Consider the following 24,466-nt stretch of genomic DNA (forward strand, 5'->3'; position numbering starts at 1 on the left):
TGTGCTAATGGCTCGGAGCCTGGAGTTGCTTCGGATCCTGTGTCTCCCTCTCTCTCTGTCCCTCACCCCACCCCCCCCACTCTCTCTCTCAAAAATGAATAAACTTCAAAAAAATTTTTAAAAAGTAAAATAAAAGAGCCCTTAGAAATACAGTGTCACAGATGCTCCACACAGTCCGTGTCCAACCGGGGGGGGGGGGGGGGGGGGGGGCCACAGGAAAGAGGAACCGGTCAGGGCCGGCCGCCAGGAGCACGGGACTCTAGCTCAGTGCCTGATGGACTAGCCGCCGGTGACCTCGAGGGGTTTCTGAAGTCTGTCAACTGTGACACAGGATGGTCTCTGAGGTCCTTTCTAACTCAGATGTTCTAGGGCTCTCTAAGCACACAAACAAGAAATTAAAAATAACTTTCCAAACAGCCTAGTCTTCCTATGAGGCTATTTTTAAGTTATAATTCTATAAACTATGTTAAAAAAAAAAAAATCAGACATACCCGTTTCCTAACAAAAGGCTGCTTACTGCACTGAAAACACAATAGACCCTTGAGTAACAGCTATGACCTGCCCACGTCCACTTATGCGGGAATTTTTTTTTTTTCAACTTTTTTTTTTTTTTTTTTTTTTTTTTAATTTATTTTTGGGACAGAGAGAGACAGAGCATGAACGGGGGAGGGGCAGAGAGAGAGGGAGACACAGAATCGGAAACAGGCTCCAGGCTCCGAGCCATCAGCCCAGAGCCTGACGCGGGGCTCGAACTCACGGACCGCGAGATCGTGACCTGGCTGAAGTCGGACGCTTAACCGACTGCGCCACGCAGGCGCCCCTATGCGGGAATTTTTTTGATAAATACAGGGCAGTCCTGTAAATATTCCTTATGGTTTTTTGTTTTTTTACTGTTTCTTTACTTTGAGAGAGAGATAGAGAATGTGAGCCAGGGAGGGCAGAGAGAGGGAGAAACAGAATCCCAAGCAGGGTCTGCACGGTCAGTGCAGAGCCTGATGCGGGGGCTCGAACTCAGGAACCGGGATGAGATCATGACCTGAGCCGAAGACGACACTTAACTGACTGAGCACTTAACTTACTGCCAGGCGCTCCACATTCCTTGTGATTTCCTTACTAGCATCTTCTCTCTAGCTTCCTTGACTGAAGAACAGTGTGTAATACACACGACATACACAACATGGGCTACCGGACTTCCCGGGCGACAGCAGGCCGTAAGCAGTTTGGGGGTAGCTGAAAGTCACATGCGGGTTTTCGACTGTGCCCCGGGGGGCCGGTACCCCAACCCCCCACATCGTTCGCTGCATGTCTATTCGGCCCCTCTTCCGGTGAGAATGACAGCTGTCAAACTTTTCTAGAGACAAAAGGACACAGCTAAACACTCTAATAAATGTGAAATTCAGGAGAAACCATGGTTGTAAGCTCCCCTCAAAATACCTTGTCATCTCCAGGATCTGGATATAAACACCAAACCTACTGCTCGCGGACACAACTGCTCCCAATCGGAGCAGCTCTAGTGACGTCAGTGTGCTACTTACTCAACGTGAGGACGTTGAAGCGGCCGGCGAGAACTCGGCGCGCCTGCCAGTAACCGAGACCACGACGCCAGCACCTGCAGCGACCACAGGGCGGAGAACAGGCAGCCCGTGTTGTGGACTGGCCCTGAACTCAGTCCCGTCAGCTCCAACAAAGCACCGTTGTGCTTCCAGTCACGGTAAAACAACACGCGGAGTTCAGAGGTCCCGTCTCTTCCACAAGCCACAGAAATTCTAAGACCCCCCAAAAGGAACACCCCTGACAAGAAAGACACCCCCAAAAGCACTTCTGAGCAGACCTTCTACCTCCTCACCCAACATAGGCACACACGCATGCGCACACACACACACGCGCGCGCTTTCAGAACAATGAGGTGAAACCCCCAGGCTCCAGGAGCCAAGAGACAAGTCAAGGAAGTGAAGAAACCCCAGTCCCCACGGGGGGACTGCTCAGCAGGTCTGGGAGCCGGGGTCCCGCTGGCCGGGAGGACTGACCGCAAGTGCAGGAGCACGCTTCGGGTTCTGCAGACCCCCTGCCCACACCCCCTGCCCCAGGTGAGCGGGGCCTGCCATGGATTCCAGGGAGGGATTCCGGGGAGGACGGTGAGGTTAGAAGGCTAGTAAAGGGCAGAGACAGGACTTGATACCCAAGATCTTGCTCCTAACCACAGCACCACACCAGCAACCCTCTAATGAATTATGAATTCGCTATAACCCATCCAAATCCCAATAGGACTTTTCCCGGAACCTTTTAAGGTCCTTCTACATTGTATCTGAAAAAAAAAAATACAGAACAGCTCAGGTATTCTTTGAAAAAACAGGGGTGCCTGGGGGTGGGGTGGGGGGTAGGCTCAGTCGGTCAAGCCTCTGACTCTTGATTTCGGCACAGGCCATGATCTCACAGTTCGTGAGTTTGAGCCCCATGACAGTGCAGAGCCTGCTTGGGATTCTGTCTCTCTCTCTGCCCCTCTCTCACGCCTACACATATTCGCTCTCTCAGAAATAAACAAATATTCGAAAAAACAAAAAAAGCAGAACAATGAAATGCACGCCTGGCTTACCGATCCCTAACACGCACTAAAACCACACAGTAATTAGAACAGTTTGGTTCTGTTGTGAACAAAAGACACAAGTGACTGACGGAAGCTGGCAGGAGTGAACCTGGCACGAGAGCTACCACGTACACAGAGACGGCTCACGTCGGGAAGGAAGAGAGCACCGATCGGAGGGGCACTCGGGACAACTCACTCTCTGTCTGGAGACAAGAACCGGCCCCCTAACTCTCACGAGTCACAGACTGATGGGGGAGGGACAGAAACCACTAAAACCAGCTTTACGGACCAGGAGAGCGGGTTCACAGCCTCGAAGTAAAGAAGAAGCCTTGTAAATCACACAGAGAGACCCGGGCTGCAGAGTAGTTGGTTTTGGTTTTAACGCCTACAGATCAAGAGGCAAAAAAGCCAAGGGAAACCGGAGCAATGGCTACAGGGAAACAATTCTCTGAAAATGGAAACCCAGGGGGGTGCCGGGTGGCCCAGCATTTACTCCGGATCTCAGCTCACGACCTCGCAGCTCATGGGCTCGAGCCCCACCTTGGGCTCTCCACTGACAGAGCGGAGCCTGGAGCTGCTTCGGATCCTGTGTCTCCCTCTCTCTCTCTGCACCACCCCCGCTAGCTCACGCGCTCTCAAAAAGTAAAATAAAACATTAAAAATAGTACTAATTTTTAAAAAGGAGCAATTACGTGGAGAACTGAGGGATGGGAGTAGGGACGCGCTTCTATTCTGTCTATATTATTTCCTCTTTCACAAAAAAGAATAGGTTCAGGTGCTGTCATTTATTTTAAAAACTAGAAGAGGAGGGGCTCCTGGGTGGTTCAGCCTCTGACTGATCTTGGCTCAGGTCATGATCTGGAGGTCTGTGAATTCGAGCCCCACGTCAGGCTCTGCGCTGACCGTGTGCAGCCTGCTTGGGACTCGTCTCCTCCCTTCTGCCCCTCCCCCACCTGCTCTATCTTTCTCCAAATAACTTTAAAAAACGAAAACGTAAGTTAGAAGACAGAGAATCGTGTAAACATCGGCATCACATAGTAAAGGGAACTCAAGTGAGCAAGACACGAGAGAAGAGAACAGGTGGAATCAGAGTTTCCAGGAGACGCTGAGCCTCGGCAAAGAGAGGGATGCGTCTTCCTGCAGGAAAAGGGACGAAGGGCAGGCGGCTCTGGAGAGAAGGGGAGGGGCGCACGATGCGTGCTTCCGATAACCCCTAGTAAACCATCAACAAGGCCGCTTCTGATGCAAGGAGGCTGCCAGAAGCATCCAGCAGTGCGCGGATTCGCTCAGGAAGTGCTCACTGAGCACCGCCAGACCCCAGGCCCTCCCCTGAGCCGGGCACGCCAACGACAGGGACACGCAAGGCCTCTCCTCTCAGGGAGCGACGTTCAAGTGCACGTGTGTGGGGCCACGGGGATTAAAGCGGCAAGGGACGTGAACGCTCAAGAACCAGCGTGATGTGTCTTAGCAGAGGGGCAGACCAGGGTGACATCACAGCTACTCCAGCAGGAGGTAACATTTCAGCTGAAGTCCAGGCAGCAAAACCTGGAGGGAGAGCGACACAGGCAGTAAAGGAGCCGGCGCCCGTGGCCCTAAGGGGGGAAGGAGCGGGGATCATTCAGGAACACCAGAGAGCTGCAGGAGGATGGGAGGAGCCAGTATCCGGCAGCCACAGTTGTCCAAGATCAGAGTGTGGATTTGATTCTAAGCAGAAAGCAAGTCACTGAGAAGAGGGAAGTCAGACTACCATTCGGGCCCCTCTAGCAAATGGTCTACTCTAGCTCCCCTGCGGGGGGGAAGGGAGGAAGTGACCCAGGGAGAGGGCACGAGACCTCTAGGACGCCCACCCGTAAGCGAGTCGACCAAAGGTGACCAGGAGGTCCGGCCTGGGCCACCGGAGCATCGGGAACGGTGTGGACCCAGTCCCCACGGTGTGCGGCCGGCGCCGGGACACCGGGCAGCCCTGGAGGAGGCCGGGGGGCAGGGGGTGCTCATGCAGGCTGCACGGGACCGAGGCACAAATGACAGAAAATTACTCCATCTACAAACTCCTCAGGGGCAAGAAGAGCAGGCTGTCCCGCTTCAGAGCTACGAAGATACAAAGAACTAGAGTGAGGGATTGATCTCAAAGCTTAAAACAGTACCCAAGACTTCAATCCCCCCCCCCCGCCCCCAACCACGGTGACGCCACACCGACCGCCTTCCCTAAAAACCTGCAAACACGTGCAGAGGGCGACACACTCGGGACGCCTCACATCTCCAACTCAGTCAACTCCAAGCACCCAGAAAGCACCTCGTGAGCACCGTACGGTTTACCGGAAGCTTCCACCGGTGCATCACCTGCCCGTCCTCTGACCGCGCACACCATGGCGGCTTCAGTGTATCGCAGGGAAAGAAAGAGCAGAAAGGCTTTGTGTCCCACCACGGCTGGACGGACGCGCTCCCGACGCACGTGTGCCGCCACGTCTACAATCCAGGAACCACACAACGCAGCCTAAGGGGCGCGCAGGGTGCCCGCCTCGTACCAGAGCCGCAGCGCACTTCAGCCAGGTGGCACTCGCTCTCGCCGGGTTCTTTGCACAGATCCACCACATCTCGGCACGTGGTTTCGGGGGTCACGGGGACCTCGGCGAAGTGCTGCTCGTTGTCGCTGAGGAACACGGTGAGGAACATCTGCCAAGAGAGAGACAGCAGCTGTCAGCGTCCATTCCCGTCCCCGGAGTCCCCGTCCAAGTGCGTATGTGCCGGCAGCCATCCCCCCCCCCCCACGCCCCCCGCGGCACACAGCCTGCAGAGCCCCCGGGGTTCCTGGCGTTCGGTCAAAACGGCTCACACAAAAGGCCAAACCAAGTCTTTCTGTGACGCTGTCTGTCATCTGTTTATCATAGACTCAAACGGTTCGTGGTGTGTGCCCCACCCGTCCTGGAAACAGAGCTGCCCACCAATCCCGAGAGCGGCCGGGCCACCAGACGTGCGCAGGCTCTTTGGAGGGAGGCCTAGAATGTGACACATGTCACTCTAGAGGTAGGGAAGGGAAGCAGGAGGCAGAACACGGAGGGAAATCTAGTATTTCCACCACGCGCGTGTATCGCCTACTCAAACCATTGTGTTTCTGGGGCGAAAACGTTTTAATCAAATCAAATGCCTATGTTACAGCCTGAAGTCTCCATCGACGAGGCACGAGCAGAACGACTCTTAGGGTAACACTTGGCTGACCTCGTAAACACTCGGGCAGCAGAGGCTGGAATCTAACCCCGTTAGCAAAGCCTCTCCTTCTAAGAGCAGACGCCGTATCTTAACACTGATAGAGCAAAGAGTGCAAACTCTCACACCCATTCGATTGCCCCCCAAAATGTCGTCCGTTCCCAGCCCAGCCACGCAGGCAAGCGACCCTGGCACCCTCAACTCCGGGGGTGCCTACTCCATGCCAGTCGACAGGCATCAGGATAAAGAACCACCTCAAAGGGGCCCCACTGCGGGCATCCATCCTGTGGAAATACTTCCCCAAAGAGAAAGGCAGAGTCGTTGGCACGTCAACCTGTGGACCAGCACGCCTTCTGTAAACATAATTAACCACCACTAAGCACCGCGAGAAGTTCGGGCTGTAAGGCCACCCAGCAGCAGCAGGAGCAGGACGCGCACTGCGTGCACGAGGACACGCGAGATCACGGGGCAGTCCTGGCGCCCACAGCACCCGGCTGCCCCTGCCCGGACACCCTCGCCCCCCAGGCTGGATGCGACAGCCGCAGCACACGTTTCCCTGCAAGAAGGCAGCGCAGGACGCCACAAGGGCTGGGTCGGGACAGGGCACACGCACGGCAGGACACACTCCCCGGGCACCCTGCAGCCCTTCCTTCGCCCCGCCCGTGTCCTCTGCAGGGCACAGTCCCCCCCTTCGGACAGTCCAAGCTCTCAACGCACAGGAGCACGTGCACGTGCAAAGTAACCCGGAAGACCGGAGCGGACGAGCAGGTAACCCAGAAACGTTACAACAGTGGGCACCGTTGCAACAGTACGTACGACGTGAAAAATCCTGCACCCTCTCCCAGGATGAGCTGAGAAGCTTCCAAGCTAACTCTATCTGGTTTTCACACCCCAACGAGCTCTATTAATAAAGACACATGGTTCCAGGCCTCACCCGGCCAGAAAGGCAGCCCGTGAACGCACACCCACGCAGCCTAGACAGAATCACCGGGGCAGATGACAGTAACGGAGCTGGCACTCGGCAGCGTTCCCCACACCAATGCTCTCCCTGAACCTGAGCGCCTCGAAAACAGGAACGCTTTTACCGTAAACAACGGGCTTAAGGTGTCCGTTAAACTGCAGGAACATTCTGTGGGCAGTCTGTGCCCTAAGCACACCGGGGGCTGCGACAGGTCCCGGCACCTGGCCCGGCCCGCGTCCCCCTGTGGGACCTCAGAGACTCACGTCAACCCTGAGAGCTAGAGCAGGCACTGTTTTCTCTTCATAAACAAAGAGGACTCACGGAAAGGACCCGCCTGGCCACTAAAATGACTGTCAACTCTGCTCTTCCGATCCAGCCTTACCCTTAAGGCTGCGGCCTACGGCAGGAAAATACCAGGAAAACTGGGAAATGCTCTATGCGCCAGTCACCCAAACTTTACTATCTGGGAAACAACAGCTTTGTTTACTTTAAGCAGGATCACAAGTAAGAATGACGAGAGGCTGTTGCAGGTTACCAACCCCGAAGAGCCACAGCCCTGGCGTGAGGGGCGAGTGCAGAGGCCAACCCCACGTCTACCTACCACGTGCAAAGAGGTCCTCTGGGGTACGGACTACAGCAGGTGTCCCGAAGTCCTCGGCCGAGAACCAGGTGGCACTGCTCCAGACTCCTGGGCAGGAGGTCTGGGCTCTACCCCCAGCTCTGTTAATAATTAGTTAGACCGCCTTAGGGAAATCACATCACTGAATCTCGGTCCTCCCCTTCAAAGTAAGAGTCTCCGGCACCCAAACGGCTCAGGACAGCTCTCTACAGCAGCCTGCAAGCCACAGGTAGCAGTTCAGGCACCAAGTGAGGGCCTGAATGAGGGCAGTGCATAAGGAGAGATTCCGTAGACAGGACCAGATCTGGTGACAAAATGGGGGGGTGGGGGGGTGTAGTGCTGCGTGTGAACCCCCCAACTCTGTGGATACAGAGTAAATTCGGGAGGAGGAAGCAGGGCTTTGCAGCTGTGGCTGCATCAGATGGGAAGTTTGTGTGGATTAGCTGACTTGTGACCTGCGCACACCAGCAGCTGCCCCCGTTACCTTTCCAGCACCCCCCATTGCCCCGTGTCCGTGACCCTCCCACGCAGCACGCATGCCGGGTCCTGGGGGCCTGTGCACCTGCCCTTCCGTCTGCAGCCCACCAAGCTGCCCCCCCTCCGCCCCCCTCAGGTCTGCACTCAAATGTTGCTTTCCCAGTGAGGCCTTCCCTGGCCACCCTTCCAGAAAATCCCAACACCACCCGCACCCGCGCACATACTCCCTGCTTTGTGCTCTCCTTGGCATAGTCACTAACGTAGCGCACATTATATTTACTTAACTTTGCTCTCTCCATCTTCCCTTCCAGAGGGTCAGCTCCACACGGGCCGGCATTCTGACGGTCAATACTGCACCCTCAGCACCCTGCACGGGGCCTGGTGCGCACCAAGCACGCAGCAGTGGCGTATGAACGGATGAACCCTGGAGCTGGTCCTGCATGTCACAGAGCCACCTCGGACAGCACAGCTGGACACGATGCCGGACGGAAACGAGGGAGTGTCCATCCGCCGTCACCTCCATAGCGTACAGCACGCCAGCCAGCTTACGTCTTCAACATCCTTCCCATTCGTTCAGTACTTACAGGCCATCGAGTGAACAAACTAAGTCCTCAGGTGGAAACCACCTTTAATAAACAGCGAACACTCAGAGGCAAGGGAAACAAAAACAAAAAGGAACTACCGGGACCTCATCAAAATAAAAAGCTTCTGCACAGCGAAGGAAACAATCAGCAAAACTAAAACGCAACCGACAGAATGGGAGAAGATATTTACAAATGACATATCAGATAAAGGGTTAGTATCCAAAACTTATAAAGAACTTATCAAACTCAACACCCCAAAAACAAATAACCCAGTGAAGAAATGGGCAAAAGCCATGAATAGACACTTCTCCAAAGACATCCTGATGGCCAACCGACACATGAAAAAATGCTCAACATTACTCACCATCAGGGAAATACAGATCAAAACCACAATGAGATACCACCTGACACCTGTCAGAATGGCTAACATGAACAACTCAGGCAACAACAGATGTTGGCGAGGATGTGGAGAAAGAGGGTCTCTTTTGCATTGTTGGTGGGAATGCAAGCTGGTGCAGCCACTCTGCATATATGTATATGCATATATGTATATACATGTATGTGTGTATATACACGTATATACGTATACACATATGTGTGTATATGTGTGTATATACACACACACAATGGAGTATTACTCGACAATCAAAAAGAATGAAACCTTGCCACTTGCAACTATGGGGATGGAATTGGAGGGTATTATGCTAAGTGAAATTAGTCAGAGAAAGACAAAAATCATATGACTTCACTCATAGGAGGACTTTAAGAAAGAAAACAGATGAACATAAGGGAAGGGAAACAAAAATAATATAAAAACAGGAAGGGGAACAAAACAGAAGAGACTCTTAAATATGGAGAACAAACGGAGGGTTGCTGGAGGGGTTTTGGGAGGGGGGATGGGCTAAATGAGTAAGGGGCACTAAGGAATCTACTCCTGAAATCACTGTTTCACTATATGCTAATTTGGATGTAAATTTTAAAAAATAAAAAAATTTTTAAAAATAATAAAATAAACAGCGAACACAGCACATAGCACAAAATTCAAAACAGAGGGGGCCGTGCGGAGAGGGACCCCCACCTCTGGGAGCACAGGGCAGGAAGGAGGATGCAGAGTGATCCTGGAGGGGCTCAGGACCACAATCCTCCAATCCACACGCATCTGCGCGGTGCCAGTCTGCAGCCATCTAAGGGGAAAGGGAGCCCAAGGGCCTGGAGGAAGGGCTGGGTCACACCCGGGGCAGAGCAGGGTCAGCGTAGAGAGAGCAAAGGACAGAGGAACCAATGAGGCCGCTGGTCCTCATGCCAGGGTGTGGACAGAGGACTGTCCACCACGGGCTGCAGGGCTGCACCCCCAGCGCCCGCGTGGAACCGGGCAGGGGGCCGAGGGTCTGCGCGTGACTGGAAACCACCATTCAAAGGCCAGAGCAAGGAATGTGGACTCCAGCGGAGAGCCCACTGGAGGCAGAGGCGCCAGTGGTGGCCAGGGTCGCGGTGAGGGACCACTGACAGCTACAGGGCCTCTCTAGGTGTGACGAAAATGCTCTGGAATTAGTGTGCCAGTTGCACAACAGGTGGAAAGAAACCCCTGCAGGGCACACTCAGAGTGGTGGTATGTGAACTGTATCTCCATTTCTCTTTTTTAACAAGAGGTCATCGGAGGATTCCAAACAGGGAGGTGAAGTGACGTCACTTAAATCATTCTGGCTACTATGTGAACAGACACAGGGGACAGCAAGGGTGGTGAAAACGGCTAGACGCGGACAGATCTGAAGGCTGGGCCGGGAGATGTGCTCAACAGGAGGCACGGCGCAGGGGCGGGATGTTGCGCGGGATGTGAACGCAGGGCAGGGGCGGGAGCCTGGATGTGAGGTCTCAGCACCTGGAGAGCCTCAAGGAGGGGAGGAGGGGGCCGGCCGGCAGGGGAGCGCCCACGGACCGGACCATCGGGGTCAAAGGGGAGCTGCCTACCAGACACAGGACTGGCCAAGGAGGCTGCAACACACACACACACACACACACACACACACACACACACACATGACCATCTGCCTGGGGGCGAGAGGACACGAGGCCTGAGGGGCCAGACACTGAGGAGCACCAAGGGCTGTGCCTGGAGCTGGCCCCGTGACCTGCAGACACCCACCCCCGACAGAGGGCAAGCACTCCGCCAAGGACTGAGGCACCACCAAGGAAACAGAAACTACCCCAAGGACTGTGAGGCCCAGCAACCAAGTCGAGAGAGTGTTTCAAACGAAGCCCAACGAACTCAGAGCTGAGAACTGACCCCGCAGCCCCCCCATGTGGCACTCTGGAGCCTCTGGGAGGACAAGCAGAGAGGGACCGGACCACAGACCCCGAGCGGAGGACGCAGACACAGCACCGCGAGGCCTCCGGAGACAACCTGGGTTTATTCAGAGGCCTTTTCAGACAATCATCCAGTATCAGGAAGGAGTTTACTGGCCAGCACATTTGGGCAAACACAGTCTGCAAAAGGCCCTCAGTTCTGGGCCCTATTGAAGGCCAGAAAGCCTGGACACGAGGTACCTCAGTCCACTTGCCCTACTTCTTACAGAAAAGATTTGTATTAAAATGCAGTGTCCTGTTAATGGGCCATTTTTCCTCATCTCCTAAGGAGAACTGAGGCCAGTATTACAAAAAAAGATCAGTTTCATCTTGTTTTGTTTTTAGATCTTGCAATCTGAATGGATTCCAGTGGGTTAAAAGGCATCCCAAGGGAGAGTCCTTGGGGACTAAAGAAGATCCCACATGTCCTCAGTCTCAGAGAGCACAATCCCTTTCCTCCAGCATACTAGAACGACATGGGGGACGGACAAAGGGCTTTTACTGGGATTCATGGGGCCATTTTGCTACACTTAGCCCAGTGTATGCCGAAAATGCATATCCACATGGCTGGAACACGTTTACGAGGGCACTGTTGAAAAAGGCAAGGGAACAGACCTTGGCCCTTTTAAAGACCTTGGCCCTTTTAACCCCTCCTCAACAGCCAACTATCGATATGTAAATTACTGTTGGGCCAAAAGAAAATCAGTGCATCCTACAACCAAGGGGAGTCTTGCTTGGTCACAGTCCATACCCCCAACGTCCTGTAGGCGGGATACAGCATGGAGGAGAAACTGGGGAAGACAGATCAGCTCTCGGAGGCAGAGTCAAGCCTGGGTAGGAGCCACTGCTCTCTGCACCTCACAAGACTGACAGAAAGTAGGGCTTTCTGTTACCAGTCAAACAGCCAAAACGCAGGGCCAGGAGATGAGGCTTCTCCTGGCCAACAGGGTCAAAAGATGAGGCCTCTCCTGGCCAGCTATAGGAAACTGAGATGAAGGCCACCTCTTCCTCCTCCTTCCTATAGATGGGCAATTCCCCAACCAAGGCCAATACCCCTTTAGGATGCATTCTGAAAACCTGGCATGGTTTTGATCCACAAACCCTACAGAAAAAGGGACTCCTTTTCTTTTGCACTGAGGCCTGGCCCTGATACAAACTGGAAGAAGAAACCTGGCCGCCAGGGGGAAGTTATCAGTTATAATGCTATCCTACAGTTTGACCTGTTTTGCAAACGTGAAGGGAAACAGGGAGAAGTCCCTAGGTTCAGTGTGTTTGGAGCCTTAGAGAAAATCGAGGGACGTACAAGGTCGATCCCGGCCTACTGGCAACCCTTTCCAAGGGCTCACAACAATGAAAGGAGGGAACTAAGGGCGCCTTGCTGCACCCACAGCAGACCAGAGACAGGAGAGGGGAAGACTTCCACCTCCACCTCCTCCTGCTCAGGTCCTCAATCTACATATCCAGACTTAAAAACCGTGCACTTTTGCTCCCTGCTGCCCACCTTACCCAGGCCCTCCCCGTAGTGTAACAGGCGTGTTTCCCCTACAAGAAGCTAGGGTGCAGGAAGTGGGGGACACAGGGAGGCACCACCATAAGATTACAAGTACCTTCTTCACTGCAAGATTTAAGACAGATAAAAGAATAGGTACGTTTTCTGATGACCCTCATAGGTATATAGAGACTTTTCAGAATATTAGTTATGTTCCTGAGTTGACCTGGAAAGATACAATGCTTTTGTTGAATCAGACTTTTTTTTAATTTTTTTTTTCAACGTTTTTAATTTATTTTTGGGACAGAGAGAGACAGAGCATGAACGGGGGAGGGGCAGAGAGAGAGGGAGACACAGAATCGGAAACAGGCTCCAGGCTCCGAGCCATCAGCCCAGAGCCTGACGCGGGGCTCGAACTCACGGACCGCGAGATCGTGACCTGGCTGAAGTCGGACGCTTCACCGACTGCGCCACCCAGGCGCCCCTGTTGAATCAGACTCTTAATGAGACAGGGAAGTGTGGTGTTCTGGCAGCCGCTGAGAGATATGGGGACGAGGAGCTCCTTAATTACCATGGGGCTGGAGGTCCTTCAAGAACTCCCAGTTCCCTACTGGGGTTCAGGCAGTTCTGCCCCAACATCCTAATTTGGAACTATGATAATCCCACTGGGGAATTGTATCACTACCATTTCCAAGCTTGTATGTTGGAGAAATTAAAGGAGGTCTGAGGTGAAACCCTTAAATTATGCTAAGTCGGTCACTATTTTACAGACACAGGACGAGAGAGCCTTCCTGGAAAGGTTAAAGGTTAAAACACGGCTATATTTAGCCGAGACCCCCTGAAGCTGAGATGATTTTAATGGACAGATCTGTCACTCAACCAGCCCCAGATATTCGAAGGAAGCTGCAAAAATTGGCTGTTGGCCCAGAAGGGACCCTGGAGGAGCTCTTATGAGCTAACAAGTGGATCTATTACAACCGAGATCAAGAGGAGAATCCGGAACAGGAAAGGAGGCTTAAAAAGAAAAATCTAAGGCCTTCATCGCGACCTTGCGTACTATGTCAGATCAGACTTCCCGACCGAGGTCCTGGCACCAAGTGCCATTTACGTGGCCATTCAGGGCACTGGAAACAAGAATGTTCTCAGAGGGGACAACAGAAGTGGAAACCCCGTAAGCTGTGCCCCTTGTGTGGAGACAGTCACTGGAGATCTGCATGCCCTCGGGGATCTCAATCTGCCAGGGCTCAGACAACCCGTGTCCCTGAAGGGAATGGATGGGTCCTGGGGGGCTCATCATGGTGGCTCCCCCGAACCAACTGTCCACTGGAAACCCAGAGCCTCGGGTAACTCTGGAAATAGAAGGAATTGAGTTCCTTCTTGACTCTGGAGCCGCCTTTTCTGTCCTCCTTTCCACTCCAGGCCAACCATCCAAACACAGCGTTAACAGTTAGAGGCGTTTCTAGAAAACGTATGACTAAATTTTTCTCTCTGCCCCCAGGGTGCATGTGGAGAGATTTTTTTTTTTCCACATTCTTTTTTGATAATGTCAGAGAGCCCCACTCCCTTGCTAGAAAGGGACACTTGACTGAATTAGGGATGATAGTGCTGCTAGTTCCAGGACGGATAAACAACTGCCTGGACTTAGAGTAATCTGGATATCGAAGATCAATCTTTCCTCGAGGTAAAGTTAAATACTCCTTGTGGAGCTATTCCTATGGAAACCGGATGGCCAAAGGAAGATTGAGGATCGAGAACCAAAAACTAGTTCAAATGCTTAATTATTCTAAGCAATAATATCAAAAGATCCAAATAAATGTGGAAGAGGGAGGAAAAGCTAGTTAAATTTAAAACAAAAAAACAAAAAAAACCTGACCACACACGTCAGGGACTCTCTGGATGGCCACTTCCCATGGTGTGACCTCCTCCCTAGGAGGCATTGCATTTGGAATATTAACGCTTGCTGGTCTAATATTCTTTTTTCATGTCATTTGTAGAAGCCACTGCATACGCCAGAAAAATAAGAAAATTCTACTAGCCCAGACATTCCTGATGCCCTCCCGTTATTTTGAACCTCTGGATCGACCTCTGAACCTGCCCTGACTGCCGTACCCCTGTCACCGCCCCCCTTCTAGCAGGAAGCAGTTAAGGTGGGTTGTCCCAATTCCTAATGGCAGTTAGGAGTCACATGTTCAAAGGGGGGAGTATGACAGAAAAGATGGAGTTCAGTAGGCAGAGAGGGAAAAGGTTAGGCCCTGAGGTCCCTGAGTGGGGGAAAAAAAAAACAAAGAACACATATTCTAGAACAATGCTGGGTGGGAGCTTCTGACCACAGCAAACCCCTCGGGCGTAAGATTCCTCTTAAGAAACAAATGTCTGTGTGTCTTGTGCCCAAAATAACCTATAAATGAAAAGGGAATCAACTTAGCAAAGAGGATTGTGAGAAATGAGATGATTAATTTTCAGAAATACCGAATAAAAGCTGTGCTGTCCAGTAAACAATAGGTTTACGACCCATGGGAAATGTGTGTGACACCCTCCCCCTCCCCACAATGGAGTCCCAAACCCCTAGAAACTTCACTTCCTGGCTCTTCCCCTCCGTTTCCTGGGCTTATTTTCACAGGCTTTGCAATGAGCATGTGCCAAAGAACTGAAGTCTCTGTGTCACCTCAAGGAATGTACGCTTGTCCCAATCAGACTACTTTTCGCCTTCCGTGGGCACAGGCGACTTCCGGGGAAGGCTGTAACCTCTGCAGTATCAGCCAACGAGGAGCCAGAGGTGCAGCGTCCCGCTCGGGGATAAACTGTCTGCTGTAACAGCCCTGGGTGTGCCTGTCCGGCAGACACCTGCTCTTGCAAGAACTTTCATTAAAGCCTCGTTTCACTGTGCTCCGAGGCTCCGCTTCCCCCCACCTTGAACGGGTCGGTGGGCTCATTTCTCACACTATGTAAGATATAAAATCTAAGGGAGACAAAATTTGCACGTGGAAACAGGAGACAACAATTTACTACTAAGCTAGATGGAGGAGACTGAAGGTAACATGTAAATTCAGAAATTAAAAAACTGAACATGACTGGAGACACACTGACGTTTCAGCAGATGCACAAATTAATGGAAATTATAAGAATAAAAAGTAATCTATAGTAAACTTACTTCCAAACATACCATCTTTTCCCGACACGTTGGTAAAACACTGTATTTTCAAGAACAAGGAAATGACTTCATCACACCCTTCCCCACAGGGAAGCAAGAGAAATGGGGCCCTCAGAAGCCGCTCCCCCATCCTGACCGCTCTGGCCAACCCCAGCTACAGGCGGAGCTGCACCTCCTGGAGCCTCGGAGGTGACCCACGTTCATCACGAAGTGTGCAGCACCAACCAGGTCAAGGAGGCCCGTGAGCCCTCGCAGATGCACCTTACAGCACCAGGGCCGTGAACCGCTGCGGTGGACAACGTGGGAGACGGGAGAAGCCAACCCCAGACCAGCCCCTCTCAGGGGCAGAGACATGCTGACTTCTTTCCAACCTGCCCAACCTGCCCAACCTGTCAATCAGGAACTTCACTTTTCCTCAGATGAGCCACAAAGAGATTATTCAATGAACAATAAACTCTATCAGAGCAGAGGACAGAACAGACGGAGGACATGAGGTAACACGAATGGCAATCCCTGGGAGAACATAATGGTTTTAAATAAATTACAACAATGAAGTACCACTTACAACTATTAAATTCGTAATTTGATTAAAAGATCCAACAGAGATGAGACTGTAGGACAGTGGTTCACCCCTGACATGGTGATGGCACTGTACATACACTGTCAAAACCCTTTTGGAAAGTAAAATGGTCATGTGTCAAAAGCCATAGAATTATGTATACCTCACGACCTTACATCCGGTAATGCATCCCAAAGAAATAACTGAAACGAAGAAAAGTTCTAAATGCCTGAAGATTTTCCCTACAGTGTTAGATCCATGAACAGTAATTTGGAAAACTAAATATCCAGCGACATAGAAAGTAAGTTTAAATACCTTTGCTGGAAGGATTATGATCCAGCGACCAACCACTATGAATATGGGGTCAGCGGTGAAAATAAAGTTACCAAATAGAAACACGTCAAGTTGTGGATTATAAGCACTTACATTATACATACATACAAACTGGCTTGTATGGAATAAACAAAATCACTGATTAGGAGAAAAGGGATAGATGTCACTTTAATATTTTTACAATCTCAACGTTAATATATTTTCACGGTAATTTCAGTTGAAAAGTACCCTTAACATACACTGTGATGAAAGAATGTGAAAACACTTCATTAAAAATGCAACTGTGTGGGGCGCCTGGGTGGCGCAGTCGGTTAAGCGTCCGACTTCAGCCAGGTCACGATCTCACGGTCCGTGAGTTCGAGCCCCGCGTCGGGCTCTGGGCTGATGGCTCGGAGCCTGGAGCCTGTTTCCGATTCTGTGTCTCCCTCTCTCTCTGCCCCTCCCCCGTTCATGCTCTGTCTCTCTCTGTCCCAAAAACTAAAAAAAAAAAAAAAAAAAAAAAATGCAACTGTGACCATTATTTGCATCTACTTCGTCAGGTGCTCCATCTGAAAGGAAAGAAGGTTCCGGAGAAGACACGCACTCCTCACACTAAGTGGCGCCCAGCCCTCCACACTCTGCACAGCCATTCGTGCCCAAGTCACGTCTGAAGGAGACTTGCCCTTCCAAAAATCCAAAGTCCCAGACAATTTTCATTTAAAAAGAATGGGTCACAGACTTATTTTTAAGAGCTCCCTTTTTAGAGGACTTGTATTCGCTGTGACTATAATGTTCTGCTATTTACATAAGAATGATTCATCTTCAAGGAGGCATTATCTCCGATTAAAATTTGGAAGACTTTCCCAAGAGGAAATACAAAAAAACTGGCTACGGCATTTACAAGAAATTAACTTTGTGCCAGAGGCTAAAGTTTATTCCTGGGATTTAAAGAGCGACGTCAAGTTCCACAGAAAGAAAAAGGAACCAGCAGCGGAAGATGCTCCTGGTCACCGAAAGGCAACAAAGCTTTGCAACAACACCTTCGAGTTTTGACTTCTCAAAACTGAAATCCCTCAGGTCTACCGAAGAGAAAAAAGAATATGAGCGGAATATGAGCGGAAAAAAAATGTCCTTTCGAGAAAAATGAACGACCTATAAAAGGGGTGATATGAATCCTCCCCAGACCTTACAACGCACAGGAAACTCGCCGGAAGGACTTCCCAGCTGGAAGATCAGGGAAGGGTCTGCATGGCTTGGGCTTTAATATTCAGCTGTGCAGAGAGAAACGGAAACCGTCACCTCACTTCTACACTGTGCGCTACCCCTCCTGGAGGAGGGCCCCCGAGTACCTTCCAGAAGAGACTGCCACCAGGCCTCCCGTAACCTGGTCAAGACAAACACCTCCCTCCACACGATCACTTAGAGAGGGGACTCGATTAAGACAAGGAACATCAGCCAAAGCTTCTTCAACCTCTCAAACGCACCCAGACACCGGGCCCAGGCAGAAATGAGACTCAGGGCCTCCCTGGCTCCTGGGGTTTTCTGCCCCGCCCCCTCCCAGGCTGGCCACCCCGGACCGGCCACCATCCTGCGTGTTCAGAGTCAGCACCGCTGCCGTGAAGGCCGCGAGGACTCCTGCCTGCAGTTTACCCTCAAGGCCCTAAAGCTGCTTTTTAAAACCCCCCAATTTCCAGGAGCTACATGTCCCAGACTCCACCAAGGGCCGGCGACACTGAGACCTACGCTAAGCCCACTGCTTTTTCTTATGGTGTGTTTCAAAATCAGCCCGTCAGTTTCTAAGGCCAAATCTGACTTATTTAAAGCAAAATCATAAAATCATCACTGGGTGTCTTTTTTTTACTCTTTTGGTCACTACAGCCAGTGAATAGAATCTAGAAATCAACAACACATGAAGTCTCGATACCAATCACTGAACACTCAGGACCCACTGAGTGTCATCCAGAGCGCCGTCACTGTCTGAGATGATCACCCTGCCAGAAAAAAACGATAAAACAAGTAGAAGTGGCTACTTTATTGTGGAGAAATGTTCTCTACATACAGAAAGAGGGTCTCAGAACGCTGCACGCTGGTCTCGGATGTTAGATCACACCCCCACTTCGTACCCGCAGCGACAGAGCAGTCACCTCCGGGACTTGGTCCTCCTCCCAACGTGAGTCCCTCTGGAGAAGCTCCTGGCTCTGAGCCCTCCCAGTCCCAACTGCTGAATGACCTCTGTCACAGCCAGCAGGGGCGAGGACGCTCCAGGGGAAGACGCCCCACACGAGGGCTGAGTCGGGAACGATCACGGCGCCAGGAGCTAACCTGATAACACTATGGAAACACCACCTCCATGTGCCCTGGCATTTACCTCTGCACAGTCCAAATTTCACGGAACGTAGTTTAAGTGACAGCCTCAAATCATCAAATGAGAAATCTAAACACCCACAATTTTCCTCACTCACCTCCCTAGATTAGCTCAGCTGTTCCCTACACCCTGTTCCCTCCCGTCTAAGCCACCCCATCCTTCTAGGATAATTCAGAGACCTTAAAAGTGCCTCCAGCTCCTCCTCCTCCTCCACGCGCACACACACACTCACACTCACGCACACACACACCCTCCAGCCAGAAGAAAACTCTCTTTGTCCAACATCTACTCACACTGCAGTTGTTTGTATCCTGTCTTATCTGCCTCACTGGTCTACACATTCCTTTAGGACCGGAGGCTTTGGCCCTAAGGTTTCCTCCACCCCCGAACTACCTTGCTATCTTAGTATCACAAACCGCAAACATGCTCGCTGAGCTGCACGGACACTGTGGGTCAGAGAGGCGAAGCTCCACGGCACACGGGAGTCAGCAGGAGAGCAAAACACGACCCAGAGTGAGCTCCGGGGCGCCTGGGGGGGCTCAGCCGGTCAAGTATCCGACTCTCGATTTCAGCTCAGGTCATGATCTCATGGTCATGAGATGCAGACCCGCTTTGGGCTGTGCACTAAGAGAGCAGAGCCTGCTTGGGGTTCTCTGTCAAAATAAAGAAAGAAACATTTAAAAAGAAAAAAAAAGAGTGAGCTACTACCCGAACACACAGTGCAACTTCTGTGAGCTTTCTCAAAGCCAGACGCCGTCTCTAAAGAAGAAACCGAGCACTCTGCTTATTTGAGGGTAACTTGAGAAATCTGTTCCAGGGGCGCCTAGGTGGCTCAGTCTGTTGAGTGTTGAATTCTTGACTTCGACTCAGGTCATGATCTCACCATTCACAAGTTCAAGGCCCGCATCGGGCTCCACATTGAGCATGGAGCCTGCCTAAGATTCTCTCTCTCTCTCCCTCCCCCTCTACCCCTTCCCCATTTGTGGTCTCTAAAGTTAAAAACAAAAATGATAAAGAAGGAAAATGTGTTCCCTCCTTTTCAACCGTGTCCGACGCCAGACTTAGACAGACTTCAAACCCCAAGTACACTTGCTCCAGGCCGCTCTGTACTCACCATCCGTCATAAACAACAAACAAAGTAAGAGGACTAAACTCTGAACTGCGTCATTCCTCACCTGCAACCCCTCCTTCCCTACCCCTGCCAATGCTCTCCTCTAAACTGGGCACCGCAGCCACTGCACGTAAAGGCACTTCCTCGTCCTGTTCTCGGCTCTTCCTCACCGAGCACACGATCTTCCTGATCCACCAGGACACCGGAAGCACGAGCAACCCACTGCTTCCAGTTCTCCCCCCAGCGCCTCCGACTCTGTCCTCCGAGACGTCAGCTCTGGGAACTCTGAGGAAGCTCAAAGCCAAGCCAATGATGGACATACACGAAGCGGGCGAGAACTAGCGTCCCCAAGGACAATCGCCGGAACGATGTGCATCAAGTCCCCACAAGAGTCCAGCACGCTCCAGGTGCCAAAACGCACAGGTGTACGCAGGGCCGACAGGTGGACGCACGGGAGAACCGCCCGCGGGGTGCGCACAGCGTCCTGGGACAGAGACAGGCCACCCTGTCACCGTGCCGCTGAACTGGAACCGACAGGAGTGAGCCCAGCAGGAAGAGGAACATCCGGGCGGAGACAGCACACAAGCACAGCGGCGTGCGGTGACGACTGCACTCCGGGGCTGCTGGGCCGTGCAGGCGGAGTGAGATTGGACGGACAGGCAGGGACGGGTCACCGCTCAGCCCGTGAGGCACAGGAATGCTGCGGACGCCCCGGCGCACGGGCCTCATCTCACACACGCACACAGCTACAGCACGGTCACGGTCACGGGGAGCAGAGCGTCATGGGCAGAAACGTACGACGGCGTATGCCTGCTGTGACAAGAGGAACGCTGGCCTCGGCCCTGCCCACGGTCCTCACGCAGACCCCCCAGGGAGCACACCCCAGGTGTGAGCGGCTCTTAGGAGGACGACACAATTCCGAAGGCGGGCCAGCGAGTGGCGGCACGACCGACACGGCCTTGTTCGGTGTTCTGACTCTACCACTTCCTCTGCGAGGCCTGACGCCCTGGAACGAAGTGTCCGGATGACACCAAAGGGCCGAAACCCACTGGGCTGGATGACGGACACTCCGTCTCTGCAGAGGGAGCTTCCCCCATATGCCGTAACAGAAATCAGTCTTGGAGCATGCTGGAGAAGGAAGACACAGACTTCGGTTCAGGAAAAACCACACGGAGGAAGTGCGTGGAACAGACTAAAGGGGCAGAGAGCAGGGCAGGGACGAAGATGGCAAGGAGAGGGCCTAGGCAGCGGAGTGACAGCGCAGGAGAGGGCCCATGACACAGGTGGCGCGGCGGGGGCGGCGGGGGGGGGGGGGGGGGCGCGGATGGAAAAGCAGAAGGGGCGCCCGGGTGCCTCAGTCAGTTAGGCATCCAACTTCAGCGAGTTGAGGAGTTCGAGCCCTGCATTGCACTCTGTGCTGACAGCTCAGAGCCTGGAGCCCGCTTTGGATTCTGTCTCTCCCTCTCTCTGCCCCTCCCCTGCTCACGCTGCCTCCCTCTCTCTCTCCCTCTCTCTCTCTCTCTCTCTCAAAAATAAACATTAAAAACCAGGAAAAGCAGAAAGAACTGGCCACAACACCCAGGTCTCCAGCTGCTGAGAGCAGCAAGCCACAGGTACCGGGGAAAGACTTTTCTGCCTTTAAAATGAAAGTGACCCAAAATAGTGCCCCTTTTCTGGAAATCAGCAAGTTACTAACAATTACCCACGTATCACAAACCCTCCACATCTTGCTGTGGTTCAGAGAAGCAATGGCAGGACACCCTGCAGAACTACGGCAACTCGGACTGTAATCTCCCAAATGTCAGGCTACACGTATCTCTGGCAATAAAACGAAGCATCTTGGAATTAAAAACAACTGGTAAAGGAACTTTTAGGTGAAACCATCAGAAGCCATCCAGGTGGTGTGGTCCCGTGGTCAAACGTTTTCAAGGTTAGGGCTTCCTCAGGAAACCAGATTGGCCCCGCTCGGTTTCACAGAACCACAGAGACGTAGGCTCCTCTTGAGCTCTTTAGAACTTTCTTCTTCTACGAAGTCTGGTTTCCCCTCGGTCCAGCAGGGAGGAGCCTGTGGGTTCGGAGAGGTCTCCCCTTACTACATCCGGCCCTGTTCCCAACCCCAGGCAGGCCGTCCTGTCTCCACTCTCACCCTGACACTTCTCCACATCTGTACCACCGGAGCAAGTTATTCAAGCAGGTGACAAGATGTGTCAATTGAGTGTTGTGAAGATTAATACAGAGAAACATCCCTAAAGCAGATTCTGGATGCAGAAGGGGAGGCTGGAAGGGGGAGCTGTACCGCTCAAGGTCAATCACAGGAAGAACTGTCAATTACAGATCCAACAGGAAAGCATCCTGAATTCCAGGCCCCATGGGGAAGATGTGTGGGCATCCCCCCGCCCCCCCACAGCTCAGCCACTGAGAAACCACCATCACCCTCAACCCCACTGCTTCTCCAGTGGACTTTGGTTCAAAACAACCCCTCCCAACTTCCTTTTTGTCCATAAAATAACGTTCCTCTCCTCTTTGTTGGACTTGCCTATGGTTGTCCCAAAGCCAGCCTGTCCCCAACCTGCAATTCTCTGTTGTTATTTCCAAATAAACACATTCCTGCCAGTTTTACCTAAGGTTGACAAGTTCACGCCCAGTTCACACTATGTGCTGGGCCCTTGGGGTGACAAGGTGTGGCTCTTCCCCATTCCAGGTAGCTGTCCATGGACCTTCCACCCCCCACTCCTCCCCTTCCCCCCTCCCCGCACCTCCACAACCTACTCTCCACACAGCAGCACAAGGGTCTGTGCTCATCGAGGAGATGCCGGCCCCTCCCTGCTGTTCCCCCTCAGGGGCACTGCATTCCCTGCAGGCCACTCGGCCTATGCACGCGGCCCACAGTTCTGACTAGGTGACAGGCTCCATAGGCCTGCGGTTCTGACTAGGTGACAGGTTCCACTCCATCTCAGCAGGCCCAGCCCAACCCGCATCCAGTCTAGAGTGACCATCCCGGCCACCTTATCCTGCTGAAATCCCAGCCTCACCTTCTCTTCCGTATTTTCCACCCCGAAACTAGCTCAGGGAAGGGGAGCTCCCAGCAAGTGGGGTACCCTTTCCTGCACCCACCAGTGCCCCACACACACAGCAGACGGTTACTAAGTATTTTCTCACCAGGAGCTGGCCCAGAGTGGCCATCCAAATACAACCAATAGGTAAATGGGGAAGAATGAAGCACCATGATTTAAGGGGATTCCATCTAAATTCAGTCCCTTGTTTACTTCCGATAAACTCACATCACTGGGCTGAATCGCTCTTCCTTGCTCACTCGGCACCCATCTCGGCTTCCTGGTGATACCGTGCCGGGCAGGTCACTGCTGTGCCATCCGGGACCCTTCTCTCGCAGGCGCTGGGAGGTCCCCGTCCCTCCGCCTGCCACTCCCGACCCTTCCTTCCTTCCCCGCATCATCGGCATCATCGCCTTGGAGCCCTGTCTACAGAACCCTGAAGAGAAAGTGACCCCCCATGGTCGCACAGAAACCAGACAGGATTGCCAGCCTACACCAGCGGGCACTGTGCAGTCTCAGGAGAGGCTGCTTCCCGTCCTGGGGGAAAAAGCAGGAGCCCAGGACACACGTCACTCAGGAAGTATCCTCTCCGCTGCTGGGACGAGCCAGCTGTCCCACCCAGCTCCGACTGGAGAGCACTTTAAACTGGAATCCTGCAACAATTCATGCATTATGGTTTTCTACTGCTTTTCTCAACTTGCATCTTACACGCTTTTATTTGAAATGTTGGAAACTTAAAGTAGTACTAAGTTAAAAACCTGTTTCTAGAGAAACCAGTGAGGTGGGCATTTCAGAAGTAAAAGTTCAGTATTTACTGGCTCAATAAATATTTTCAATGAATGTCTAGTCCTATTAGCATCCCAAGAAATCACTTGATTTTGGATATATTTTATGTAGAAAAAAATCAAAATGACCACAAGTTGTGGGAAGCTACTTTTCCTACAGATGATCTATGTTTACAATTTGCGTTTCTCCGCTGAAATAACTTTCTTTTGCTGAGACCTTACACAGAAAGTTTTTGGAGTTATGCCTCCGTGTGGCTCAGTACTTCTGCGGGGATCCCCTCCTGACCACAACCTCTCCTTGGCTCTCCCCAACAGAATGTAAAATTTTAATGTCTCACTCGGCACTCCAAAGTAAGTAAATATTTCAGAATCTATCACCTGTGTTTTCTTTTCTCAATTACAACTCATTAAAGAAAAATGCTCTTTTCAGTCCATAGCACACCATCAAAAAGCAAGTATTTAAATAATGTTTGACTTGACTAAGTGGCATGAGCTGAAAAGAACACTCTGGATTCCTAAACTCTCTCTCCCACTCTCCTTATCCTTTGATAACGTAGTGGGAGTTGGTGAGAGGTTCACAGCCCAGGATGGCACCCCCCCCACCGACAGGGCCGAGGATGCGTGAGGTCGGCTTTGGACAGACTCAGGGAATGCCTGCCACACACCCTGACAGGTCACCGGACGATAAAAGTCTCGGCATTCCTTACAGGCTTCAGAAGAGAGAGATCGTGTTTTACTGCTGCTACTTTCTACCTTTGCGGGACGGTGACACAAAGAGGGAGAGAAAACAGCTCTTCCTGGAAGCAGTGCATGACTAAATGACCCTCTGTTTTTGGGTCCTGCAGATAAATGTCCCTTCCAGATAAATA

At 52.1% G+C, this 24,466-nt stretch overlaps 1 protein-coding gene across 4 annotated transcripts in view; it reads right to left on the reverse strand.

The window, feature by feature from the left end:
* TP53BP2 (tumor protein p53 binding protein 2) overlaps window positions 1-24,466 on the reverse strand; it is a 53,659-nt gene that overhangs the window by 24,348 nt on the left and 4,845 nt on the right. For 3 of the 4 annotated variants that reach the window (XM_058701363.1, XM_058701361.1, XM_058701362.1), the window contains one exon: window positions 5,110-5,257. In XM_058701363.1, the coding sequence (XP_058557346.1) occupies window positions 5,110-5,257 (148 nt within the window). Of the gene's footprint in view, window positions 1-5,109; window positions 5,258-7,350; window positions 7,463-24,466 lie in introns of those variants that run through there. The other variant, XM_058701364.1, reaches the window with a different exon arrangement.

This window comes from Neofelis nebulosa, chromosome 15 (assembly GCF_028018385.1).
Source record: "Neofelis nebulosa isolate mNeoNeb1 chromosome 15, mNeoNeb1.pri, whole genome shotgun sequence".
NCBI lineage: Eukaryota > Metazoa > Chordata > Mammalia > Carnivora > Felidae > Neofelis > Neofelis nebulosa.